At 37.7% G+C, this 25,240-nt stretch overlaps 1 protein-coding gene across 9 annotated transcripts in view; it reads right to left on the reverse strand.

Annotated features, from left to right (window-relative positions):
• Positions 1–179: 179 nt before the first annotated feature.
• The window catches only part of LOC129711635 (eukaryotic translation initiation factor 4 gamma 3-like), a 189,340-nt gene continuing 164,279 nt past the window's right edge, over positions 180–25,240 (reverse strand). For all 9 annotated transcript variants that reach the window (XM_055659431.1, XM_055659429.1, XM_055659426.1 and 6 more), the window contains 14 exons: positions 25,015–25,153; positions 24,461–24,558; positions 21,616–21,709; positions 18,782–18,872; positions 16,338–16,534; positions 15,345–15,460; positions 14,324–14,496; positions 11,737–11,862; positions 10,551–10,632; positions 10,319–10,417; positions 8,139–8,285; positions 5,803–5,884; positions 2,679–2,825; positions 180–635 (listed from right to left, as the gene is read on the reverse strand). In XM_055659431.1, the coding sequence (XP_055515406.1) occupies positions 454–635; positions 2,679–2,825; positions 5,803–5,884; positions 8,139–8,285; positions 10,319–10,417; positions 10,551–10,632; positions 11,737–11,862; positions 14,324–14,496; positions 15,345–15,460; positions 16,338–16,534; positions 18,782–18,872; positions 21,616–21,709; positions 24,461–24,558; positions 25,015–25,153 (1,773 nt within the window). In that variant the 3' untranslated portion in view covers positions 180–453. The remainder of the gene's footprint in view (positions 636–2,678; positions 2,826–5,802; positions 5,885–8,138; positions 8,286–10,318; positions 10,418–10,550; positions 10,633–11,736; positions 11,863–14,323; positions 14,497–15,344; positions 15,461–16,337; positions 16,535–18,781; positions 18,873–21,615; positions 21,710–24,460; positions 24,559–25,014; positions 25,154–25,240) is intronic.

Below are 25,240 nucleotides of genomic sequence, written 5' to 3' on the forward strand. Positions count from 1 at the left end.
ATTACTACTTTCAGCCATTATTGTTACCACCCCCCACCCTAACCATATACTAAATTTTGATACCCTATATTTGTTTGAAATGACCAAGAGTTTGGGTTTTGTTTTCGCTATGTTACATTCTGTTTACAGTAACTGCAAACTCAAATTACATCACTGTTGCAGTTCTAAAAATAAATTAAAGTGTTCAATTTTTTTATTTTTTTTGCTGCACAGAAAAAATGGAACCATATGTCCTTTTAAAAATAACAAAAAAGCGTAAAATTTAAAACAAAAATATTTTCTATAAATAATACATTTCTTTTAGTGCTCCCACCCATGGTTCTTTAACATCACCGCGGCTTTTCTTTACGTGCGTGTACCATAATTTTCATCATGATCGCTGACTGTATATCCGTGCATATTTGTTGCGATGATTGGCCTTTGTGCACTTTGATTGGCGAAGACTTTTTTGTTTTAATTATCTTCCGATTCCTCCTCTGCTTCTCTTAGCCATGTAAAAAAAGCCGTAACAGATTTTAGCGCTACCCCCTTGCCACTCTGTTCTGCTGGGTCTTTGCTACATTCCCATTTGTAGAATGCATCTTCAGATATAACATCCTCATCGTACAAAGTGTCAAAGAACATCCTTAACAAATCTGTTTGAAATAGTAAAAATGGAAAAGGAATACAGCATGTTAGTATATCATAGCACTGAGAAAAGCAATTTGTCTATATAATGGGGAAATTTGATGAAATCATAGCTTTTTTCTCTCGCAAAAAGCTAATGATTCCATATACCACTCCAGTTATGTTTGAATATATACATGCAAGTTTTAAGTTTGGAAAAACGGCAGAAAGAAATGCGAGTAAAGATCCATAATTTTAGAGTAGATACATGGAATTGGGAGTACCATTCATTCAAATGCTATTCAATTAAAAAAAAACACATTTTAACCATTGAGGATATTAAATACTATCATCTACAACCATTCCATTTAGATGTTATAACACAACAGTCAAGAATAGAGAAATGTGACCAATGTCCTCGCAATCACTCAAGAACATGTGGATCAAAGCCAACATGAATACACACTCTTAAACTGAGACGGACTCACTTAGCAGGGACTCTTATAATGTATGAGACACAAGATTATTTGTCATAGGCACATGATGGAACAATGAGATTCTTGCCGCAGCTTTACTGACACATTAGACCCATAAATAAAAACAATAAATCATCATTTATTTAAGTAAACTAGATCACAATAGCACAAAAAACAAAGTACGGAAAGCAACCATGGTAGTGCAAAGTCCGCAGTAGTTCAGTTGTGCTGGGTGATTCAAGAACCTGGCGATTGATGGAAGGAAGCTGTTCTTGAACCTGGAGATAACAGTACCTTCTTCCTGATGGTAGCATCGAGAAGAAAGTATGGCCAGGGTGATGCAGATCTTTGATATTAGCTGCTTTCTTGAGGCAGTGCTTCATGTAGCTCCCTTCGATGGTGGGGAACCCATGATAGACCAGGCAAAGTCCACCACTTTATGCACTCTCCTACGTTCCCGAGTGTTTAAATTGCTGAACCGGGCCATGATGCAACCAAGTCAGTACGCTTTCCATCGTACACTTCTAGAAGTGCGATAGAGTATTTGGTGACATTCAGAATCTCCTCAAACCTTTGAGGAACCAGCGGTGTTGGTGAGCTCTCTGTGTGACTCTTAGTTAACAGAGCTCAATACGACAAGGTATAAAAAGACAATGTGTCTTTTTGTGTAATAACCAGCATCTGCAGCTCCTTATTTTTATTCTATAGAATGACCAGGTCTTGCTGATTTCACTGGCCCAAAAACATTCCGGGGCATTGGCAGGATGTCAGTAGCCACAGAGCCTTCCGTCATAACCTCAAACCACCCTGAAACCTGGGCAGCTAATACCACCGTGACTGCAAAACGCTGTAAGCTTACTTTTAATAGTTTATATGTTTGAAATATTTGGAAATGTTTAAAATGATTAAAATTGAAATAAATGAAAATAATTCCTTTCAAATGAAAATCAACTAATAAAACTAAATTCAAAATAATTTAAAAAATTAACTTGACGTTCCCTTAGCTTCCTAAGCCGAAGTATTAAAAATACTCATTGTAATCAATGGATTCTTTGCCAGATCCAATTTGACAAATGATCCAACAGGAAACATCTCTGAAATTCTGGGCTGCGCTTGTGGACTCTATTGGGGATCTGGCTCAACCTGTTCATCTGACGGTACTGTGGAACACTAAACATACATGACTAATTTAATTCAATACTATGACAGCAATTAAATATTTTATAACCATTATATACAGAATTGGTCCAGAGATTTTTATATTTATAAATAACGATCTAAAGGTTGCCATGTGAACTAGAATAGAAGCAGGATAAAATTAAATAGCCTTCTGTGAACATTTTAAAGCAAAGTATTTCATGCTATTGCTGATGTGTGAGAGCAAAGAAAGGGGGAGAGAGAGACAGAGAGAGAGAGAGAGAGAGAGAGAGAGACAGAGAGAGAGAGAGAGAGAGAGAGAGAGAGAGAGAGGGACGGACACAGAGAGAGACAGACAGAGACGGAGAGAGGACGGAGGGAGAGACAGAGAGAGAGAGAGCTTACATTCAAATAAACTTTAGATAAAACGAATTGTAAAGAAGCTTGAACAATACTTACTAGGAGGTTGATCAAGTTTTACTATTAATGCTTGTAGTGCATAAAGTGCTTGTAATTCTCTCTCAGGATCTGAATTAAGGTATTTGAGTAATAATCGCAATCTTTGCTGTATAATGTTTGCATCTACACGACTTGGAGGTCCTTCTCCTAGACATTAAAAAACATTGGCAAGGAACTCACACAGAGAAGCAAGGAATATTTTTTTTGAAACAATGGTATTCTTTAACAACTTGGAGCAAAGTAGCTTCTTCAAAATGCACAACACTTTTCAAATATATCAAAAGGACAGCATCCTGACCTTCTCCTGTGAGGAAGGCAGGATGGCAATGTTCAGGAGCACTGGATGACACAAGATGGTGTAAATTTATTAAAAAAGAAAAAAAAAGAAAGCATTTGCAAGGTTTAGGAAGCTATAACAAGGAATACAGAGGGAAGCAGAAAAAATATATAAACAGGGAATGAGGGGGTTGAAAGAAACCATTAAATGTCCTTCGCAAGTAGGATTAAGGAGTATTTCCGAGGCATTTTATACATATATTAACACAAGAGAGGGGAGCTTGGGAGAGGATGTGACCACTCAGGAACAAGGAACGGAACTTATGCCTGAAGCCAGAGATCTGCAGGGCAAGATATAACATAAGTACTTGTATCAGTATTCACCAAGGAGAAGGACATTGGGAGTGGCAAGACCAGGGGGGGGGGGGGGGGGGGGGGGGGGGGGGGGGGGATATTGATATCAAGGTGGTGGTGGTATTGGGTCTCTTGCAGAACATTAAGCTAGATAAGTTCCCACGGCCTTTTTGAGAAAGTCAAAAGATTGCTGGGGCCTTGACCGTGATCTTTGTAAACTCTTTCCCTACAAACAAGGTCCAAGAGGACTATAAAATTATCGATGTTGTTCTGCAGGGATCAGTGCTGGAACCTGTTGATTGTGTTCTTATTGATTTGGACTGAAATGTAGGTAGGCTGATTGCAGTAAGTTTGCTGATGACACAAAAATTGGTGGATAGTGTGGAAGGTTGTGTAGACTTTGAAGAAGTTGCAGAAAAGGTTCACCAGAATGATAACTGGATTACCGATTATTAGGTATAAGGAGCAGTTGGACAAACTTGGATTGGTTTCTCTAGGGCACTGTAGGCTGAGGGGCAACCTGATAGAAGAATATAAAAGTATGAGAGACAGGATAATAGTCAGAATCTTTTTCCTCATGTGGAATTGTCTAATGCTAAAGTTATGGCGAGAGGGGGAAAGTTTCAAGGAAATTTGTGAGGGAAGTTGTTTAAAAAAAAAAGTACAGCGAGTAGTAGGCGCTTGGAGATGGTGGAAGTAGATACAATAGCAATGCTTAAGACACATTTAGATAGGCATGGGGTGGAGGATGACATGCATGCAGGATGGAATTAGTTTAAATTAGCATTATGTTCAGTACCGACATCTTAGGCCAAGGAGTCTGTTCCTGTGCTGTACTGTTTGTTCTATGTTAACAGTCTCAGTGCTCACCAGTAATTAAACCAATATTTAAGATCAAAGAATTTTGCTTTTTAATTTAAAACGTAGTTGCATTATAATTAAAAATTTATCGGGACCTAAGAAGTTAAACCCCCCCCCTCCACTATTTCTAAGAGTTTGAAATAAATCCAGGGATTTGAGGCTGGGTGGTCTGATCATAGACCAGCACTAGCTCTTAGACAAATGGTGGCCACATTGGCAGAATGGTTTGTTATTCGCCAAGCTGATTTCTCCAGTAGAGTAATCATTCACTGATATGCTGGTGGGAGTGCAATAATATTGGGGGGTTTTTGCACCAGTTTAACCTGCAATCCCCATCTGTGTCTCTCGGTCTCCCCCTGCCCTCCTCCATTCTTGTGCCAATAAAACAAACGGTACAGAGTTGACCTGCTGCATTATTAGTCAGGAGTTCAGCAGGCTCAATGGAATTAAAGCTGGGCACAATGTTGTCACAAACCATCGGCAGGTTATGGATGAATGTCTACTTGACGATCTGACTGATTCTATGTCACTCTTTTTTTGCATTACATTTAAATGAAGTACATAGTATAGGTATGTTGTAAAACGTACCTGAAGCGTCGCTGAAAATCTGTCCTAGCCCGTGTGCGCGATTTTGGCACCGTTTAGAGGGGGGCGGGTTTAAAACGCGATTTTCCCTAGGCTGTTCAAATCGAGGATGTTCAGCCTAGTTAATTATTAACGAAAAATCGCTGGAAGATTGCGTCGCTTGAGCTATTTTTGGTTTTAAGGGGTTTATTTACTTGTTATAGTAGGTTAAAAATTAACCTCTAAACCCGCGACCGCCGACAACGAGCCGGATCTCATACAGGGGACAACGGAAGTAGGGTTGTTTATTTTTACGTTAAAAAGGGCTTCTTAAGATCCCTTTATACAAAATTTTATGTTGCGAGTAGCTAATTTGGGGCCCATTATATCCCGCAGTATTTTTCTGGGCATTTGGTGCACAAATCTACCGCAATGTGAACGTTCTAAACCAGCGCGTTCCACAGGGAAAGCCGATTTAAATGCCATTCATTTACAGCAATTAAACACTAAATTCCTTCCATTTGGCCTATAAATTAATGTAAATGAGATTTAAAAATCATGTTTTATTGTGAATTCTTTGTGAATATTATTTGGACACTTAGGCTATTTAAAAATGTTAATCTTTTCTTAAGAAATGGATAGATGTTTAGATCTACTAATTGAAGTTTGGAATTAGCTACAATTGGGTAACTAACTATATGCTTTAATTTCAGGTCATCCAAGTAAGATTATTTTATATTTGTTTCAGAATGCTTCAATCTATGATAACTGAAAATTTCATTCCGTTCTCTTAATTTTTAAGAAAGTTATGGGCTTTTGACTGTCCACGATCACAGTTTTTTTGTTATGTCCATAAAAAATCAATAGGGAACAAGATGCTAATTTCCGAGTATGAAAATTGCCATAACTTTTTTAATACTTGAGATATGAAAGTGAATTAGGTGTCAAATTAAACTTTTTATGCTTTATCTGATGGGATAAATTGCAGACTTGATTTTTTAAATCTCAAAATTGTGTTAACATTGCTACATAGTAAATTAGGAAAGCAGCATAAAGCTGATTTAATTACCTGTAATAGATGATCTACATACTGTTGTCATCAAAGCTCTAAGGAATGACGATGAACCAATCTGTGATTCATCTAAATGAGCCTGTAGGGAGATAGAGAAATAATTTTAGAATTGAACAATAATGAAGGGCATCTACCAGGTTTTCAACCAAGTGTTGTTCTTACCTCTTGGTTTGAGAATTCACTCAGCACTCAGATTTAAAATAAACGTACATCTGAATAAAACCAACCACATTTCATTCACACAAAAGTGGCATTAATAAGCCAATCCAAAATGTAGTAACAAAGGACAAACTGCAGAACTGGAAAAACAACCCGTTTTAAAGATTTGTTTTGATCACGTGGGTTGCTGTGCAAGATTTAGTGTGACTTTTCTGTTATATGGAAGGAAAGTAAGGAAGCAGCATATACAAGATATTAGTGATAGATATCTTCTGGTCATTAACGTGATAAGAGAGAGCACGTAAATAACAATGGGGTAAATAATGAGAGTTTACTGCACACAAAAGATGGTTAACATGTGAAATACTCTGTTAGAAATCATGTAGATACATACCAAAGTACCAAAGCAGATACCAAAAATACTTCAAAAAGAAAATTGGGCAACTGCTTTAAAAAAAAAAAAAAGGATCTGGAGACAGAGCGGTTATGAACAGGTTGCTCATGAAGAAAAAAAACAAAAACAAAAACCTCTTCCTGTGTTTTTTTCCTTTCTCTAAGACCTATTTATAATTGTGTCTCATGGGACAAGATAGCCCAAAGTATTCTGCACAAAATGATGGATTTTTGAACTGTTGTAATGTGGCAACTTGATCTGTCATCTCTTAACATTGTAAGGATATCAATAATGACCAGATAATCGATTTGAGTTGCTTTAGTTTAGTTGAGGGATAATTATTGGCTAGGGCACAAGGAAAAATCTCCCTGTTCTCCTCCCAATTATATTTTTGGACTTTGATAAGAAAGGCAAATCGCTCAATTTTAATGCAGTTAGGTGATCTCCCTCAGTAATGCACTGTTAAGGGCATTGTTAAGATTTTGTGTTCAGTGGGACTTGACATTAGAATCTTCAGACTCAGAGGCGAGAATGCCAATACTGCAAACAATGATCACACCTGTAATCATTAATTAAAATAACCAAATGCAAAGTTAGAATTGGTAGGACAAGCAACAAGTACCTTTTGTATAGCAGTATAATAAAGCTAAAATATGATTGGAAGTTTCTCATTGATCAAATGCCATAAAACATCAGAGATAAATAATGTATTCTGGATTTAGAAATTATAATCAAAACACCTTTGAATAATTTTATGACAATATAGTTTTACTTTGGTTCAGTTTAACATTACAGAAACTGTATTCCGTGTTTGCTTAATCCTTAGTGATCAAGATCACAATAAACTACATATGGAAACAATGAAAATTTGTCGCTACTTTTTCAACACATCTTGTTAAATGAGATTCAGACTCGGCTTCAATTGACTGAAGTCTTAGAAGGTGATTGTGTTTGATTTTTTTGGTTTGCTATTTGACATGCATGAAAACCTGACTCTATGTTTACCAATCTCTGAACTAAGTACAGAAAAATCTATACACAGGGAATCTCTGCTTACCTGAAGCAAAATGCCCTTTCTGCCCTTAATTACATTAGATTAACAAAATTTAAATTAACACACCAATATTATTAAATGAAAGAGTCAACAGTATCAACAGAATTATAGATTACAAACTAGTGCAGGAAAGGTCACTGAAAAATCAAGAACAGACGCTCCAACAAAATCTGAATACGTTTGGGTTTTGTTTCAATTTACGTTTTTTAAATGTAATAGGCACGAGTAAAAATTACTTTGGTTTGCATATTTAAGTATCAGCAATGACTTTCATTTACAAATGCAAGCATGCATCCTGTTAGTTGATGGATTTATATATTTAGTCATTATGCAGGAAAGATATGCATTTTACATTGTTGCAACTACAAAAGAGGTAACCAAACACAAGTACAATATTTGTCTGGGTGATAGTCAACTAGTTTAATGATCAATAATAAGTTACCCTTATTATAAATTTAACATTATAGTCAATGTAAGAAATTGCCACACAATGGTTTAATCTTATTGGTTATAAAGTAAAACAAACTTAAAACAAAAATAGAAAATGCTTAAAACATTCCGATCAATTGGCTTCTGTGTCTGTTTTAGTTCAACACATTTTAATCAGTTTAGGGGAAAGGTCATCAACCTGAACTGTCAACTACAATTCTTTCTCCAAAGATGCTGCCTAGCCTGCTGACGATTTCCTGTATCTGCAATATTTTGCTTTTTAAAAATTCAACCTACTTCTACCCAATCAAAGATTTGCTCATTGCTGGCTTTGTCTTCGATTATAAGTTTTTCTAGCCACTTGTTCAGTTCTTCGGCAGAGAGCTCCATTTTTGAAAGTGCTTCAGTAGGACCAGAAACATCTGATATGGTAAACTCCAATTTCTGCAAAGGAATTGCAAAACTAATATTAATTATCCCTGTCAACACAATTAAAACATGACTTTTCACTGTAGTAATATCTCCACCTAGCCTGCCTATTTGGTTTGAGGTTGGAATTCAGAAAAATGACCAATGATTTTATTTGTCAGGAGCGTCACCTTTACAAAAGCTAGACTCAAGACATAAACATGGTTGCAAACCGCAACGCTCTAATCTTATTGCTACAGTGATACATCTGTAACTGTTGATAATTCAACAAAGGAGTTAAAAAACAAATGCTGAACACAGAGCCTGGTTCTAGAACCATACAATTTAAACCAATACAATGTTATTAAAGCAGAATAGGATACCATGGAGGTAAAACAAGGTCAATAACAGTTTCATGATCCAGTACTATCATTCTAGTCCTTTTCACAAACCTGGGTAATCTGAATTATGAAACTTTAGTTGTTGTAAAATATTATAGCAATGAATGATATATTAAAATGCATGACAACTGTACAATAATTTCATTTCATTCTTCACATTTACAACTATTCTGATTACAATTATAAATTGCAGGTAAATGGAGACTTTTATATATAGAATCAAACATCAGAGAAGACAGGACCATTAACTCATCATGTTCATGTCGCCCACCAGGTCACCACTCACACCAATTCCATTTGTAAGCGTTGGGCCACAGCCTTCTATGCATTTGAAATTCAAGTGCTTGGCCCAGGTCCTTTTCAAGATGTTGTAAGAATACCTGCTTCTGTCAGCTTTTCAGGCAGTGTGTTCTAGACAGTAACCATCCTCTGGGTAAAAACAAAAGTTCCTCAGATTCCCTTTAAATCTTTAACTCCTTGCTTATTCCCCAGGCTTTATAACTCAGTTCCTGTTTTTGCAAATAGTCAAAGTGCAGGCCTTTTTAAAAACCATTACTGAAATTACTTAATATTCCTAAATATTTCTTACAAGTTTTATTCCAGGTCGAGGGGGACATTTCTGACAATGAGCGGCCTAAGATGACAACAACAAAGGTGAGACAGGTAGAGGATAGTGGCCAACAGGTTGCGCACTGCACAATGGCTGAGAAGGCAAAAGACGACTGCAGTAGGGAGAGATAACCAACCACCATGTAGTTTCCGTAGAGTCTCACGGAGACTGTCTCCATCAAGGACTGTGTAGTGGCTGATCATGTATCATTCTCCCCATGTTAAAAGATGTATGCACAGGCATCCCACCTGAAACATGAAGCTAATCAACTTGTTTTGGAGTGATTGCCGATGATGATAAGCTCACAACAGTGTTGTGCTATTATGAGGCTTATTAACTATTGCAGTGCACTTCCCCACCTCCCCATCAAGATAAACAAAGTATTTTCAGATTCTCCTCTCCTTCTATGGCTGCAACCATACTGGGACCCAAGGGAATATCATGCAACTAGCACTAAAATTATCATTTGCTCAGCCTTGATAATACCTTCCCACCTGATTAATTTCAATGGCAACAAAATATTTACAGTGCTAAAATAGATTACATAAATGTTTTCATATTTGAAAACAATTTGTAAGTTTGGTCTCTTATCTGCCATGTTCCTTTATATGAACTTTTAAATAATTGTGATGCACAGCAATGACAAGTTAAATTGAGGCCGTCAGAGCAGTTTCCATCCTTCAACTTAGCCATTATTCATTCTGGGGCTTAAAAAAAGCATGTTCCGTTGCTCACTCTCAATGTGACAGAAATTGGCCATAGGTTAACTTATGTGTTCATGTGTAAAAAAGAACTGCAGATGCTGGATTAAATCGAAGGTAGACACAAAATGCTGGAGTAACTCAGTGGGTGAGGCAGCATATCTGGAGAGAAGGAATGAGTGACGTTTCGGGTCGAGACCCTTCTTCATGGTACATTTCAGAGTGCTTCACACGGTAGATGCTGAAGGCATCAGACAAGATGTTAGTAATAATTAAGACAACCATGGTATTGGTCACAGCAAAATCGGATATTTTTTAGTTTGTGTACTGATTGAGACTTAAAAGGAATAGACTCACTTTATCACTAATGAAGTTTTGAACATCATCTCCTTCAGTTAGAAAATCTTTCCAATTTAGGCCAGCCTCTTTCCATTGGGCCCCGACTTTCTTATGGCTCTGTTAACAATTAAAATGAAATATTTACTCTGGTTTATTCATACAAGTGAACAAAAGAGACTTAATGTTGCTGTTGATATTTTTGCGAGACATCAGTTTGGGAATTCTGTAACAAGTTCTCCTTTTCACTCACCATTTGTTTGCATAGAAGGTGCAAAATTTCTGCAAGCAGAACCCCTGCTCTCCCTACAGGAAGTAAAGGTTTACTAAGTTCTCTGCAAGAGAGGGAAAACACATTTATCATTCAGTAACCCAAAAAACAGCTCGAGAATTAATATACTTGCAGCTGGTTAGAACAACAATTAAATGCAGATATCCTGGAGCAGAGTAAAACTGAGAAATTATATCAAAGGATAATTGCCAATTTAAAATTTTGTTCTAGTAACCATATTATGAGGGTTTTATTCATGCAATTGAAGTGGATGTACATTTTCTCCCTGTGACCATGTGAGTTTTCCCTGGGTGCTTGTTTCCTCCCACATTCCAAAGATGTTCAGGTTAGTAGGTTATTTGGCCTCTGAAAAATGCCCCTATTGTGTAGGATGTGAAACTATAGAACCGATGTACGGGCGATTGATGGCCGGCATCGGCTCGGTGGGCCAAAGGACCCGTTTCTGTATCTCGCAACTAAACTAAGATTATAAAAGACTAAGCGTAAGTGATTGGTGAAACAGTCGTTTCGTCAATGCTTGGTCTTGCTGACATAAATCTGTAGGTTTACAAGCTAAAATTGTACATAGGTTAGTTACTTTAAATTGATAATCACGTTAAAAAGTTACCAATGAAGAAACCGACGAGGAATACTCAGTTCAGGATTATTGGAAATTACAAAACATGGCATTATATCAAGATACAAGATACATTTAATTGTCACATGTGCCAGATGGCACAGTGAAATGAAATTCCCATACAGCCATACAATAAAAATAAAGAACACAACACACTATAGAATTTAACATAAAACATCCCCACACAGCAGAATCAATGTTTCCCACTGTGTGGGAAGGCACCAAAGTCAGTCTCTTCCTCCATTCTATAAATATATCCTATTGAAGCCTAGATCAATTCCTAAATCAACGAGGAACGGCATGTGTTTTTCTGGTAAGAACCAGATGCAAAGTAGATCCACAGCATCTCTATTGTGCTTTTGCATTCCAAGAACTTAACTGAAACATATGCTCATAGAGTATGAAGATCACTTCTCAAATCAAAGAATGTTTAAAAGGAATATGCTCAAAATGTTAATCCATTATTGGATAAAAATTTGGGATTTCCTTAATATTTCAAATATGTTGCTGTAAAAATAAAATGTTTCTTACGTAAATAATTCTCTCATAGAGATTCCTCCTTCTTGTAACATGGGAGTCACAAGTTCACCCAGGTACAGCCATATATGTGGTATATCAATGGCCATATCCTCTGCCAATTCCAAGAGTTCTAAAAACCTACAGGAAAATAATAAGAGCAAATAACCTTCATTCCATGTCAAAGATATCTATCTATTTGCAAGAAACCAAAACATGATTTTATACCCAACCACACTAATGAAATGGCAGAATAAAATTATAAAATACCGTGCTGGAATTGGTAGCTTCCCATCTCTACCACTAAAATCCACTCATCATTAAATGCAACCCTCTCTCATCGCGGTCTGATAGTTTCAATTTGAGGACTGAAGATTGAACACAAATTATAACAAATTGTGGGATTAGCTTAGCAGGAGTATTTAGTTAAATTTCTAAGATAACACTGAATTTTGTTAATTTATTAAAATTTATGCCCAGAAAATTTGAGGTCTAGATAGCAGGGAAGAAGGAAAGAAAGTAAAGGCAAATCTGTCTAAATTCCAATCATTGTTTTCCCTTACTTATTATTTGTTTGACTACAATAAAGATCTCACTAACCAATTCAGTTGCTGGGCCTGTGATAGCAATGATTTGTTCAGTTCTGGCAGGATTTGACAAGCAATGTACGTAAACGATCAAATGTGACGGGCATTCTGTCTGAAAGGGTGGTTAGGGTTATTACAAAGGAAAAACAACTCTGACTGAAGACGATTGCAGTTATTGATGTCCTGATCATTTTCATGTACCATTATGCAGGTGTAACATGGCAGTCATACCATGCCCTCCATAATTTTGGGACAAAGACCCATCATTTATTTATTTGCCTCTGTACTTCCACAATTTGAGATTTTTAATAGAAAAAAATCACATGTGGTTAAAGTGCACATTGTCAGATTTTATTAAAAGGTATTTTTATACAATTTGGTTTCACAATGTAGAAATTACAGCAGTGTTTATACATAGTCCCCCCCCCCCATTTCAGGGCACCATAACGTTTAGGACACATGGCGTCACAGGTGTTTGTAATTGCTCAAGTGTGTTTAAATGCCTCCGTAATGCAGGTATAAGAGAGCTCTCAGCACATAGTCTTTCTTCCTGTCTTTCCATCGCATTTGGAAACTTTTATTGCTGTTTATAAACATGAGGAGCAAAGTTGTGCCAATGAAAGTCAAATAAGCCATTTTGAGACTGAGAAACAAGAATAAAATGTTAGAGACATCAGCCAAACCTTAGGCTTACCAAAATCAACTGTTTGGAACATCATTAAGAAGAATTAGAGCACTGGTGACCTTACTAATCACAAAGGGACTGGCAAGCCAAGGAAGACCTCCACAGCTGATGACAGAAGAATTCTCTCTAGAATAAAGAAAAATCCCCAAACACCTGTCCGACAGATCAGAAACTTGTCACTGGTCAGGTGTGGATTTGTCAATTACCACTGTCCTCAGAAATACAGAGGCAAGATGCAAACCACTGGTTAGCCGCAAAAATAAGATGGCCAGGTTAGTTTACCAAGAAGTACTTAAAAGAGCGACCACAGTTCTGGAAAAAGGTCTTGTGGACAGATGAGCCGAAGATTAACTTGTATCAGAGCTAAGTATGGAGGAGAGAAGGAACTGCCCAAGATCCAAAGCATACCACCTCATCTGTGAAACACGGTGGTGGGGGTGTTATGGCCTGGGCATGTATGGCTGCTGAAGGTACATGTATGGCTGCTCACTTGTCTTAATTGATGGTACAACTGCTGATGGTAGTAGCATAATGAATTCTGAAATGTATAGATACATCCTATCCGCACAAGTTCAAACACATGCTTCAAAACTCATTGGCCAGCAGTTCATTCTACAGCAAGACAATGATCCCAAACATACTGCTAAAGCAACAAAGGAGTTTTTCAAAGCTAAAAAATGGTCGTCAATCACCCGATCTGAACCTAATTGAGCATGACTTTTTATACGCTGAAGAGAAAACTGAAGGGGACTAGCCCCCAAATCAAGCATAAGCTAAAGATGGCTGCAACACAGGCCTGGCAGAGCATCACCAGAGAAGACACCCAGCAACTGGTGATGTCCATGAATCGCAGACTTCAAGCAGTTATTGCATGCAAAGGATATACAACAAAATACTAAACCTTACTACTTTCATTTACATGACATTGCTGTGTCCCAAACATTATGTGCCCTGACATGGGGCGACTATGTATAAACATTGCTGTAATTTCTATGTGGTGAAACCCAAATGTATAAAAATACCCTTTATTAAAATCTGACAATGTGCACTTTAACCAAATGTGATTTTTTTCTATTACAAATCTCAAATTGTGGAGAACAGAGGCAAATAAATAAATGACGGGTATTTGTCCCAAACATTATGGAGGGCACTGTATATACTGATGTCATGGTCATTACACTTCCAAATGGAGTATACCGAACGTTGGTGCATGAAGCTGTAAACAGTGCTTTGTGGTATCTTAATATGAAAGGCATTCTACAAATGTACACATTAACTGACTATGCAACATTTCCTTGCAAATTACTTTTCTTCATCAAATATTACATACCCCTTGAAGAATTCATCCTTGGGTAGTTTTTCAGACTGTATCAGTTGAAAGAAAAGCTGACCCATGTGTTCCCTTGTTATTTGACTTCTCTCTAACGTTGATTCTACACCTACTCTTACAAAGACATGGAGTAGGCTCAGTGAATTCAATTCATCCACACACTGGAGCGCTTCCTGGAAGTTGAAAATATTATAGCATTATCAATCACTTTTCTTTTAACACAGATGGTACTTTTCCTAGAAGCACATACACCCTATTAACAAATAACCTTGATAATTTAATCAATTGTCTTTTAATTATCTATTTCTTTTCTTCTCTCATTTCTTGTTTTTCTGCTCCAACATTACTGAAGTTTTTCTGCTCACAACATTACGACTGAAGAATGTAGTGAACAATGGCAAGAATATTGTTTTGAAAAAAAAAGTACAAGCTACGAATTAGAGAAGGGACTGGAAAATAAACCAAATATCTGCAATAAATGTTCTTTCAGCAGAAAAATATTCAAAGGAATCAGAAGGTCAAAAAGCATCCAATGTTTCGCAATCTACGAGAGGAATTTAAGATACTTCCTTCTCTTTCCTTTCCAATTAATAATTTAGCCTTTAGAAACTTGCACATTCTGAATATACCTTTAGCAATACTTATTCAGCAGCATTTTTAAAGCATCCATACTATTCATTCCAAATAATCCTTATGATGGAGTTTCAAATTCTTAGATAGTATACATCTGAATTATTTGCAACAATAGCTTCTTCCACACATGCAACATCTTACCCTAATCCATTGAAACTTTCCATAATATTTTAATACTTATTTTTAGAAAGAAAATTAACACCCGTTCTGTTCATTCTTTCCTAATTGTACACTGAATGAAACATGGACAATAGTTGGATGACATTTTATGCTGGAGTTTCAAAGGAATCTGTTCCAGAACGAGGATCTCCTGACATCTTGTTTGTAACAAATTAAAATAAACGCTTTTCATAGAAACTATGCAGCTGTACGACAATTAAGTATTCACCTTATAATCATTAATGTGTAAAAACTCATCAATAATGGATTTTGATTTTTTCTCCATCGTCTCCTCAGCCTCAACAGTTTTGAGGGAAGCCTCAGCAGAAGGAACTTCAGATTTCACTGTGGGGGATAAATAGCAAATTTAAGGATATTTTCTTCAACAGAGAGTGTTTATGTGAACAGTTATTCAATGACATCAACCAGTTAGCCACCATTAATAACATTATTTTAATACATCTGCAATGTTTTCTATCATTTTTAATGGAGTGCAATCATAAATTCTTACCACTGCTTCAAGACGTTTTGAATTTAAAATGTCTAATGATATTCTTGTAACAAATATTGCAAAACACAAGTGCCCACAAGAAATTGCCAGTTTGCCATAGTGATTACACCTTTATGACATCAGCAGCCAGTCACAGAGAAACATGGCAGAGGCTTTTCCGATTTCATGTACTAAAATACTTACAAACATATACACTCCTCTGCCCAGCACAAGTCGGCTGATTATCATCTGTCTCCGATTCTCGAAATTATCGCCTGATGAATAAACCCGTTCACACTGCATATGCTACTATCATCAATCTTTTCAAATGGCTTTCAGTTAAGAAGACTGGTCATCATGATTATTTATATAGCTGCTTATTGATTAATAACAAAACCTCAAAGTATTTTGGTAGAAAATAAAGGAAATACCATTGAACATGGCAAATTGTATTTGCTGCAGATCAGTTAATGTTGTTTATGTCACAAGGGTGAATAAATATGCTGAATTCTACTGTTAAAATCTTGTCTTGTGTAAAAGGAAGTGCGAATCTGGATGTACGCTTTTGTAAACAGTAATAATGCAGATAGTGGAGCTAGGTTAAGCTAGTTTTACATGTCTATTTGTTATTATACCACCAATTTCCTGCTTAATAGACCAAATATAAAGGTCTAGCTTCATGATGGCTACAACCAGCCAATGTATATGCATGTTACAGGAATTGCAACGTACCATTTTCCTTGGGACGATTCCTATCTCCCTCTGCACTCTTCTCCTCAGACGTATTTGTGGCTTGCTGCACAATTTCAAGGACTTCCCTTCTCTCTTCTTCTCGCGTCCGATCATCAAGGAGCTCCTTATTACTGCTCCCCCGTGTAATGGCTGGCCGACTTGGTTTATCATTCTTTTCTCTTCCCGTACTGCTTCGACTACATGGGCGTGGAAGTGAGATGGGGGAGGGGGGGGAGGAATGGAAGAGGACAAAAAGGTACATTGAACACTCATTTTAACAGACCCCTTTATAATGGATTTCAGTGATAGTGGAAAGACCTGGCAACTCACCCCCCTGGCTCACATCACCAGCCCTGGCTTCTGACGCCACCCCAGCTCGTAAGGTGCACCAGCGAGCCCTTCTTCACCCACCGCAAGGGTCCAGTTTACACGGCTGTTGTGGCACACGTTGGATCACCTAAGATTTATTCTGTCCGCTGCCACCGACTGGATGCGCTTGGTCACCCTGGGGCTCCCTTTCCTCTCACCAGCAACAGCTTCTTTCTGTTGGCCATCGCTTTATCCACTCTGCCTCTTCCGGCCCGCCCCTTCCCCCCCCCCCTTTCCACTGCTGCCTCCTCCTCCTCCCATCACTTTGTCCACTCCTGGGGAGGAGGAGGAGACAGTGGAACGGTCAAAGCAACAGGCAAGAGCCGAGGGAGTCCCAAGGTGACCAAGCGCGTCCTATTGGTACGGCGGCCCGAAGAAACGCGCCCTCTTGGTGGCTACGACGTGAACCGCAACACAGGTGCATCAATGGGTGAAAGGCTCACTGGTGCAGACCAGGCTTGCATCTGCATTTAGTTTTAAGGTGGGTGGAGTAAATAACAGAGGCTAGAGGTTTAAGTGTATTGTCACGTGCATTGAGTTGAGGTACTGTAAAAAGCTTTGATTTGCATGTTATCCAATCAGATCAGCTAATACTGTACGTAAATACAATCAAGCCATACTCAAATACAATAGATAGAGCAAAGGGGAAGATACCGTGTACAGAATATAGTTCTCAGCATTGTAGTGCATCAGTTCCATAGACAAAGCCCAATGTTCACAACGGTGAAGAAGTGAATCGGACAGAACCCAAGCTTATGGAAAGACTTCAGAAACCTGATAACTGAGGGGAAGAACCTGTTCCCGAGTCTGGTCATGCACGCTTTCAGGCTACGGCACCTTCTGCCAGATGGGAGCAAGGAGGACGAGGAATGACCAGAGTGGAACAAATCTTTGATTACGTTGGCTGCTTTTCAAAGGCAGCGTGAAGTATTGATGGTGAAAAGGAGACCAAAAGAGTGTTTGATAAAGAGAGAAGAAAAGCAGTGAAATAGGGTGGGATATAGATGGTAGATGATGGGGAGGGGAATTATCAGGTGTGGTAAAAGGAAATAGGGATGGGAGTTGGGTGTTTGAAGGATGGGAAAGGAACAGGGTAACTGGGAGGGATGTGGGAATAGGTAGAAATGTGTGCACCAGCAAGGAAGAAGGGGAAAGAGAGAAATGTGCTGCTCTTGTCCTGACATCCCATTCCACTAGCCTCCATAGTCAACAAATTATCCTGTATAATATCAATAGCTCCGACACAATGCCATCAACAGACACATCTTCCCACCCCTGTTTTCAGCATTCCAAAGGGATTATCCCGTGGGATGCTCTGGTTCACCACTTGCATCAGCACACACAGTTTCAAAAGCACGTTTGTGCAATTGCAGGAGATGCCATTCATGCTCTTTTACCTCCTTTTCCACTGTCCAGAACTCCAAATACTCTTTCCAAGTGAATTCCAGCAGCAATTTACTTCTTCCAATTCAGACTACTATGTTCACTGCTCACAACGTGGCCACTATAATGGACAAACTAAATGCAAACTGGGCAACCACATTACTGAACATATCCAGTCATTTCAAAAGCATGACCATTAGCTACCAGTTTCTGGCACTTTAATTCTCCATTCCACTGTGACTGGCACCACCAACACTGTTAAACTCAAAGTAATCTCAAGAATAATGCTTTGTAGAACATTAAAGCCTTCATTTTGGGTCAACTATTTCATAAAATCAGTATATCAAGTTTTTCTCCTCTGATCATTTCATATAATTATTCTACTTTTATGCCTCCTCCACAAGTCTCTTGCTTTTATCTACTCTCACTACCATTGTTGTTAATCTGTGCTCACACCTTTCATTATTTAATCACCACAGACTTTGACCTTTCTTAACCTTCCATTATGTTTTCCTCTCCCCTCTTCCTTTAGTTTGCAACTTAAAACTGGTTTCCTCTCTAAATGGCCACAATTCTAAAACGTCAACTCAAAACAATAAGCAGAGAAATAAATATGTTTTGGCCCGAAACTCAAAACAATAAGCAGAGAGAAATAAATATGCTATGATATCTTTAGTTATAGCAGCACTCACCTGGGTGCTATCCTGCGTATATCCGATTCAGAAGACGGGGTTGACTGCTGTAGCACAGAAAATCGATTTAAACTTGTTGTTCGCGGCGAATCTGAAATGAAATATTGAGTTTCGTGTCATTGGAAAACAGAAGTAAAAGTAATAAAGGTTTTCAAGAACAAATAGCGTACAAATTTGCTGATCCAGTGCAATCACAAGCATGACAATCAATCTATAAAAAACACAATGAAATAAATGAGATAAACTAATCATTTTGGTGGGCAGAGCAGAAAGTACTTGCTGCAAATCTAAACTCCTTGTGGAGACATTGGATTTTTTGTGTTTACTTGAACAAACTTACATTACACTTTGAAAGATTGCACCTTCATAAATGCTGCATTCACATCAGCCTTTACTACCATTAGCCTTCACATCAGCCTTTACAACCATTACTACCTTTAATGTAATAAAATATTTCATATATTTAATAAAAATATTATCAAACAAAATCTGATACCGAATTACAGAAGGACCTATTAGGAAGGCTAACCTATTGCTTTTTCAAAGATTTGCGGAACATCTTAAAGGAAAAGTGGACACCCACAAAAAAATTGAGTGTTTGACGGGAGACTCTGGGGAAAATCAGTTGAAGGCATGGCTGCCAAAAATGAAACAAATAAAATTGAAGGTACTCAGGAGACAAGAATTGGAAGAGCAGGTATCTGGAGGCATTACAAGACAAGAGGAATTTAAAGAAACTGGGAGGGTTGAGGCAAGGGAGGGATTTAACAACAAAGGGATACAAATTAAATTTGAAGCAAAGCTTGACCCAGAGTCAATAAACACAGAGATGATGGATGAATGTGATTTGGCGAGTTTTGTAAGACTTTATGGTTACGTGGGAAATCACATTGGAAGTCAGCCAGGATTGAACATGTAATAAAGACATCGGTAGTGTTGCTGATGTTTCAGAGATGGAAATAGATGATCTTTGAGATCATGTGGTGTTGTGTTCTTAAATTCACCTTGGGGTAAAATGAAAAAGACTGCAAAAACAGATTCGGCCATAGAAGGTCAGCAGAAGATCAGAGTTGGTGGGTAGGAAATAGTGTTGGTGGAAAATACCATGGCCAGTGGCTTTTGCCTTCCCAATATTGAATTGGAAAATATTTTAACTCATCTAGTACTTTAATTCCCACCAGTGGGCTTGAATGGCTCGCACTTATCACTCATCCTTTTACCATGCTTAGTTGTTTTAACAGGTCATTTATTAGAGACACAATAAACTGCAATGCTGGAATCTTGAGCAAAAAAACCAAAGCACTAGAAGAACTCATTTGATCAGACGGCATCTGTAGAGGGAATGGACAGACAATGTTTCGGGTGGACACCTGTCGGTTAAGAGATAATTATATTGGTATAGATCTGGAGTCACAAGGCTGGCAAAGATTATTGAATAGAACTACCCAAACAGAAATGGGGGGATTTTAACAAAAGTCTAATTATTAGAGCACATAACCATTATGTTGCTGTAGTTTACTGGATGATAAACAAGTAATATGATAATTTAGAGAATGAATGGTTTAAAGTTTTTTTTTCACTGTGTTCACATGGAAATTGACTCTTTTTAATTAGGATGTGCGAAGACCAACTCCTGGGGGTTTAGGGCACCAGAATTATTTGATCAGGAATGAATAGACAATTCATTGCAGAAGCGCCTCAGTTATTTCAATCATTAAACCATATATGTACATTCTATCCAGCTGGACAACGATCAAGTCTTTGACAGAGAATGGTGCGGTCGCCTGTGTTAAAGGTTGTAGACAACTTAAGGATGAAGTGATAATTTACCTTTGTCATAATCACACAGAATATCAAGGGAAAGGAGGGAGGGGAGATATGTGGAGTTATTTTAGAAATTAACAAAGTCAGATTTTGAGGGTTATTAGGGATATAGTAAATGATGTTGATGTTACATCAAAATACAAGAATATATCTTGCAATAATCAGATAAACAGCAAATGAAATTCCGAAAAACTGTGAGGCGGTTCATTTTAAGGGAAAAACAAAGAAACAGCCCTTGGAAGATAAATGGGATCGATGCCTAACAATTCAATTTCCAATAGTTGTTCGTTTTAATAAACCCTTTTCTACCAGGCAATCGCAAATAGGAATTTCCCAGAAATAATTTACAAAAATAAATCACTTAGATTTAACGTGGATCGTCTTTCTATCTTCAAATTTGACTTTAGGTCAACATGCAAACTTGATGTAATTTGTCCAACTGAGAGATTCTCAAAACAGTAAAGACAACGGTGATTTGCAATTAATTATTTCATTATTTTTTTTAATGATAGCGGCATAGGTTCAAGGTGAAGGGGAAAAGATTTAATAGGAATTCGAGCGGTAACTTTTTCACACAAAGGGTGTATGGAACAAGCTGCCAGAGGAGGTAGTTGAGGCTGGGACTATCCCATCATTTAAGAAACAGTTAAACAGGTACATGGATAGGATAGGTTTGGAGGGATATAGACCAAGCGCAGGCAAGTGGGACTAGTGTAGCTAGGAAATTGTGGTGGTGTGGGCGGGTTGGGCCGAAGGGCCTGTTTCCATACTGTATCACTCTATGATACAGCGAGGTAACACTGGTAAAAGCTTATGATAATAAAATCCCATGTTATTCGTTGAGATAGTTTAACTCTTCAGTGATCAATGCTGAATTTGTAATATACATTTCCGAAAAAATGTGATCAATAAATCACAGCCACTGAAAGCTTAGTTTGTCATATTTACAAAAAAAACAATTATGGAAAACTTTCTCGAGAAGATGAACAATTAAATACAATTTGCCTTACCAGTTTCAATAGTTTTCACTCCTCCACTGCTGCCTTTACCCCAGCTGCCTAATCGGCAACCTGGACCCAACTGTATTTTATCATCTGTGGCAGGCTATGGGACAGAATGAAGCAAAAGGAAATTTACAACATTTGAGAAATACTGATCAGGCTAAAATATAAGTTTTTCCATCCATGAATGTTTACCAATTTGACCTGTCAAGCCCGCGAATCATCTGTCTAAATCAATCTTTATCACTGTGTAGCACGCTCTCAACATGATTTTATAAACCAGGGAAAACTGTTACTTCCAGAAAAGGTGTTTTGCATTGTAACAAGAGGATTATCTGAATTCAGTTGCTCAGAGAACAGACTAGATACAAGTCTCAACAGTATCAATAATTCATTTCAATATATGATGTAGTGGGAAGTGCGATCTGAAATGGGAAAATTTTACCTAAAATTGTCAAAAGTGGTTCTTGGCTGCGATCTCTGCACTAAAAACACAGATATGGGTAGATTAAAGCTTAGCTGTAATTTCCACAGTTTATCAATGTGATCAAATGTGCTTCCAAGGGAACATGGAGAGGGGAGGGAAAACCCCCCCCACTGAATTCACGCAACATGGCAAACTCGTTAATTATCAGGTGACATAACAGCATATTTCCATCAATTAACAAATCCAAAATCGGAACCTCACAACAGATTTGACGATGGGAATGCCCCACTAATTAACAAATCGCATAAATGGAAAGCACCATTAATTAACAGATCCCATGGTGAGAAACTCCTGTCAATTAACATATCCAACATGAATGCTGAATCACTCATCGTATCCCACAACAGGAATCGCCTGCCTATAAGAATAAAAAAAAGATAGAGTCGGCCAATTCGCTGTGTACGCCTGCTTCATTGTTCCGTTAGATTAGTGCTTGTCCAGACTTGGCCTCAACATCATTTCCTTACACCCTTTCGTTCCCTTGTTCTTCAAATATCTGCCAATCTGAACCCTGTCTGTGGTTAATGATCACATTTGCACAGCTCCCTGCGTAGAGTTCCAAAGATTCATAATCCTCAGAAGTTCCTTGATATATTCACTCTTAAATGGGCAATCTATAACCTATTCTGAAACTATGCCCCAAGATGAAACATCATCTCAGTATCCAGCCTGTCAATTGCCCTCAGAATGAGGTAGATTTCAATAAAATCATTTCTCATTCTTCTAAACTGCAATACTCAATATGCCCAGATTTTCTTTATACTTCAACCCATTCATTTCTAGAATTAACCTTATGAAGATGCATATTGTTCTTAAATGTGGTGACCAAAAACATATGCAACAGACCAGCTGTGTCTCTCCAGTACTTGATGTAATTGATGATTATGTCATCTCGAGTTAGAGGATGAGGTTGTTAAGAATGAGCATAAAGCAAATAAAAATTTGTCCGAGCATACAAGGAAGTGCAGATGGTGGATTATGACAAAAAACTAACTCAGCACATCAGGCAGCATCTCTGGAGAACATGGATAAGTGACGTTTCGGATCGGGACCATTCTTCGAGAGCAGTAATAAGGGTGAGCAGCGAGGGAGGGTCTCATAGAACTGTCGGGGAGAGAAGGAGAAATTCTTCAAAGTAGGCATATCTTGAGGCGACTTTGCAGTGGAGCTATAAGCTGTAGATATAAGGAACTGCAGATGCTGTTTTATAAAAAAGGAAATTGTTGGAGTAACTCAGTGGGTTAGGCAGCATCTATGAAGAATATGAATAGGTTGTGTTTTGAGTTGTAACTCTTTTTCAGTGAGAGAGGGTCTCACATAACCTCCAAAGGAGAGAGAAGAACATCTTCAAAGTAGGCATATTGTGAGATTTTGCAGTGGAGCAGTAAAATGTAGATTCAAGGAACTGCAGATGCAGTTACATTGATGAAAAAAAGGTTCCAACCCGAAATGGCAACTATTGGTAAGATAGACACTAAGTTCTAGAGCAACTCAGTTGATCAGGCAGCATCTCTGGAGAAAAAGGATGGGTGACATTTTTAACCAGCATCTACAGTCCTGAAGGAATTAATGGACAGATGTGAAGAGATTTTTTGGTGTGGGATAATCTAAAGTTGGAGGGGGATGGGAGGTATCACTGTTAAAAATTAGGGGTTGCCTAATTAAAATGGAGGTTAACATTTGCTCTCAGAGGATTGTGAGTCTGTGGAACTCTTCATCAAAAAGGGAGCAGGCGCTTGGAATATTTTTAAGGCAGTGGTAGAGAGATTCTTGATAAACTAGGGAGTAACCACAGGTGAATGGAAATGCAGAGCAGAGATTAAAACCAGATCGGCCATGATTTTACAAGATAATGAAGAACCTTGAGAAGTAGAGCAAAATCCTCCTGCTTCTAATATGCATGCGTGTATGTTTGCACTTCCAACTTCCCTATTCTTTTACAATTAACTTTGCATTTTTATTAAATAGACATTTAATTCTCTATTTGGGATATAGTTTGTCTCAAAACATGATAGTAAAAAAAAAAAAAAAAACATCCTTATTTTGCAGTGAAGATAATTTTTCAGGTTTTCTTTCACAGGAGAGATCGTTTCTTCATGAATTGCATTCAGTCAGTCAGTACACTTTTCTAAACTAGTTAATATTTTAGAATATCTTCCTGCATTTTCTGAAAAGATTTGGAGATTTGCTTTAATCTGAGAAACCAATTTGTCTTGAAACCTTATGTATTATACAATGATCACTTACTGTTCAATGGTAACAGTAAATGTATGATTATCAACATAAATAACTAGCCTACACTTGATTTACTACTTGCTCGGTTTGTTTGTGAAATATTATATAAGATTTCAAGTACTAGCACCGTACTTTTGTGATCTTGGGGAATTTGCTGGGATCTATTGTTCTGCTGCTCTTCGTTACTGGAACAGTGTTCCAAGCTTCTTCTGAGGGTCGACCACCACCACCTGAAAATATTAAGATACTCAATATTTGAGTTATGGTAATCACATTTGGTTAAAATGCTACTCTAATGGGTAAGGGGACAGGGATAAAAGTTAATTATTTTTTGACACAGAGGGTGCAGTTTAGCAAAAGACAACTGCATTCAGTAAGACTTCAAAAAGCACAAGCACATTTCTTATCAAGAGCACAAATTATTGTTTCATTCACACAGCAAGTACCACCACAAGCTACAGCAAAAAAAGTTTGAAAATAGCAATTGTGATTTTGTGGGCCTGCTCTTTCCTACTGCTTAAACAGGCAGTCATTTACCCAAGTGCATATAAAAGATTGGCAAGACTTGCACAAATTATGGATATGAAGAAAAAGTCAATGAACTAAACTAATGAGGAGCATTACAAGTTAAAGTTAACATTTAAAATAGCTACATTGAAAAAAAAAGCTACAGAATCAGCTCCTACCTGGTCGTCTCTTATCTTGTTTGGACAATAACTGCTGATGAACCTTCAGTTGCTGCTGCTGTTCTTCAATTTGAGCTTCTTTATGAATCTGTTCAAGGGTCTTTGGCCCCTGTTCGACCCTACGTGACACCCAGTTTTTCTGTGGTTGATTGTAAAACATTTCACATGTAAATGACTATATTTCACATGTATATGACTATATATTTAGACATTTCTATATTATGAT

This window comes from Leucoraja erinacea, chromosome 30 (assembly GCF_028641065.1).
Source record: "Leucoraja erinacea ecotype New England chromosome 30, Leri_hhj_1, whole genome shotgun sequence".
Taxonomy (NCBI): Eukaryota; Metazoa; Chordata; class Chondrichthyes; order Rajiformes; family Rajidae; genus Leucoraja; species Leucoraja erinaceus.